Source organism: Morone saxatilis, unplaced genomic scaffold, assembly GCF_004916995.1.
Source record: "Morone saxatilis isolate NCDOM2014 unplaced genomic scaffold, NCSU_SB_2.0 Contig21, whole genome shotgun sequence".
NCBI lineage: Eukaryota > Metazoa > Chordata > Actinopteri > Moronidae > Morone > Morone saxatilis.
In genome coordinates this window covers 9753881-9755896 of record NW_023339774.1, presented here as the reverse complement: position 1 = coordinate 9755896, position 2016 = coordinate 9753881, and the positions used below count along the sequence as shown (strand labels likewise).

General features: G+C 40.0%; 1 protein-coding gene across 1 annotated transcript in view; it reads right to left on the bottom strand.

The window, feature by feature from the left end:
- bcr (BCR activator of RhoGEF and GTPase) overlaps nucleotides 1–2016 on the bottom strand; it is a 79284-nt gene that overhangs the window by 27542 nt on the left and 49726 nt on the right. The window contains exons 3-4 of the mRNA XM_035668492.1: nucleotides 1372–1476; nucleotides 311–496 (exon numbers count right to left, since the gene is read on the bottom strand). Of these exons, the coding sequence (XP_035524385.1) occupies nucleotides 311–496; nucleotides 1372–1476 (291 nt within the window). The remainder of the gene's footprint in view (nucleotides 1–310; nucleotides 497–1371; nucleotides 1477–2016) is intronic.

The following is a 2016-nucleotide window of genomic DNA, read 5'->3' as shown; positions in this document are numbered from 1 at the left end:
GAGAGAGAGAGAGAGAGCAGCTGTTGAGGGAAGGAAATAGGAAGAAAAGGACAATGCAGGGTCATTTTGTCCACTTTTAGAATGATAAAGACGAGCATCTACATTTTGTTTTATTGGTTCATTGAATTATACCGACTGACTCCGCTTCTGAAAGCCTCCCAATTCAAGAAACAACATTACTGTGAGTAATGTCACTCTCACACAGTGGTTCTGCTTTGGATCTATGTCCATAAGGTCAGGAAATGTAGCTGCAGCATGAATGTCTTTCCTGATACTGTCAACCCTTCCCCAACGCTTTCTTTTTCCTCACCAGTTTCTGGAAGAGGTCCCCGACTCTCTGGTGGTGGCTCCACTGCTGGACGCGGGGCAACAGTCCGTCGTAGAACTCCCTGTGGATCTCGTAGAGCTCAGGCACTTTGAAGAAGATCGTTTCTATCTGGGCAACGGTGAGCACAGGCTGCGACGTCGTAGCTGCGGCCTTCAGAGGCTTCATGGGCTGAGCGGAGCAGTGGAGGAAACACTTGTAAGTGAACTGTAAGCACTTGTACATCCATTTTAAAAAATGTTTTACAGTTTTAGAGATCCAAAAGTCTGATAAGTATCTGCAAAGTAAGGCCTTAAAGTAAGTACTCACAATACTAGTACTAGTAATACAATCTAATAACTTTAGATCGATTTTCCTTTGTTAGTTTTCTGCCTTTGTGACTTTTTTCTACTTGCTCGACTTGTCAAATGACATTGAAATGGTTTTGTCATAAAAAAAGCAATAAGTCAGGTTCTTATGGTGAACATGTTAGCAAATTGCTGTTTATTTACACATCCAGCACACACAGAGCATAAATTTGGCTCTTCAGGTGATAAATACTCCACTATGTTCACCAGCTAGTTGCTAACTTTATACAGTGGTTTAATAGCCATTTTTCAAGAAAAACAGCCACTTGCTGCAGCTGGAAACTTGCACTGGCCTAATACAACAAAGGAATTAAGGGGAAAGCTACCATTGTAAAAGCGGGCTGACAAATTGCTGTCTCATGCTATACTGTCATATCATCCAACCTTAGAATGTTTATTGTCTCTTTCTTAGTTTGTTTGGTTTTACTTATTTATCATAATATTTGGTTTAGAGTACAGTTGTTTATAAAACTTTGATTGTTTTGTAGTTTACAGCAAAAGCCAGCCAGTAAATTCTCGTTTTCCATGTTTCATTCACATTTTGCAGATGCATCTGGCGGCACGTCAATCAGTAATTTCAGACTTATGTCAAAATAAAGTTGAACTACTCAATTTGCTTAATCAATCGGCCTACCTATAATAATACTGTATACTATGGGTATATGTAGATGTGTGTGTGTGTGTGATGTATGTTCTCACCAGCAATAGTGCCTCCAGGTGACTGAGGTATGTTTCCTCAGTGGCCAAGATCCCAGAGAGGACCCACTTCCTCATCTCTAAACCTTTTTCCAGGTCACATTCAGTCTGTAACAAACACACAAACATACAATAATACAGTTAAAACAATATCACACCAATGAATCCAATCTTGTACATGTCTACTATCTTCTACTCACGCTTCAAAACATTTTTTCTCTACTGTTTTCACACTGGAAGGCACACGATTGGATTATTTTGTGTCTGAGATTTTCAGAACATTCAAAGCATCATATTATCTCTTATATTAGCTAGTGAAAGGACATTTAATATAACTTGTTTGTAAATGTCAAATTGAAGGGTTACTAGTTCTCAGTAGAGCTTGAAACTCCTGCAGGTTTGCTTTTTATAAGCTCCTCAGTCTAGAAAATCAAACAGCCGCAAATGCACCTTCTAGAAATCCTCCCTGGTTGCCTCCCCGTTCCCTTCAGCCCAGTCAAAGAAAACAGAGAGACAAGAGAGATTCCTCAGGCTATCTTGTTTAACCACGAACTCTGAAATAACTCAAACAGGCAGGGTCTCCCATGGGAGCAAGGTTGCGTATAAATATGTCTACGAGAGAATGCACACACGCACACACACATACAC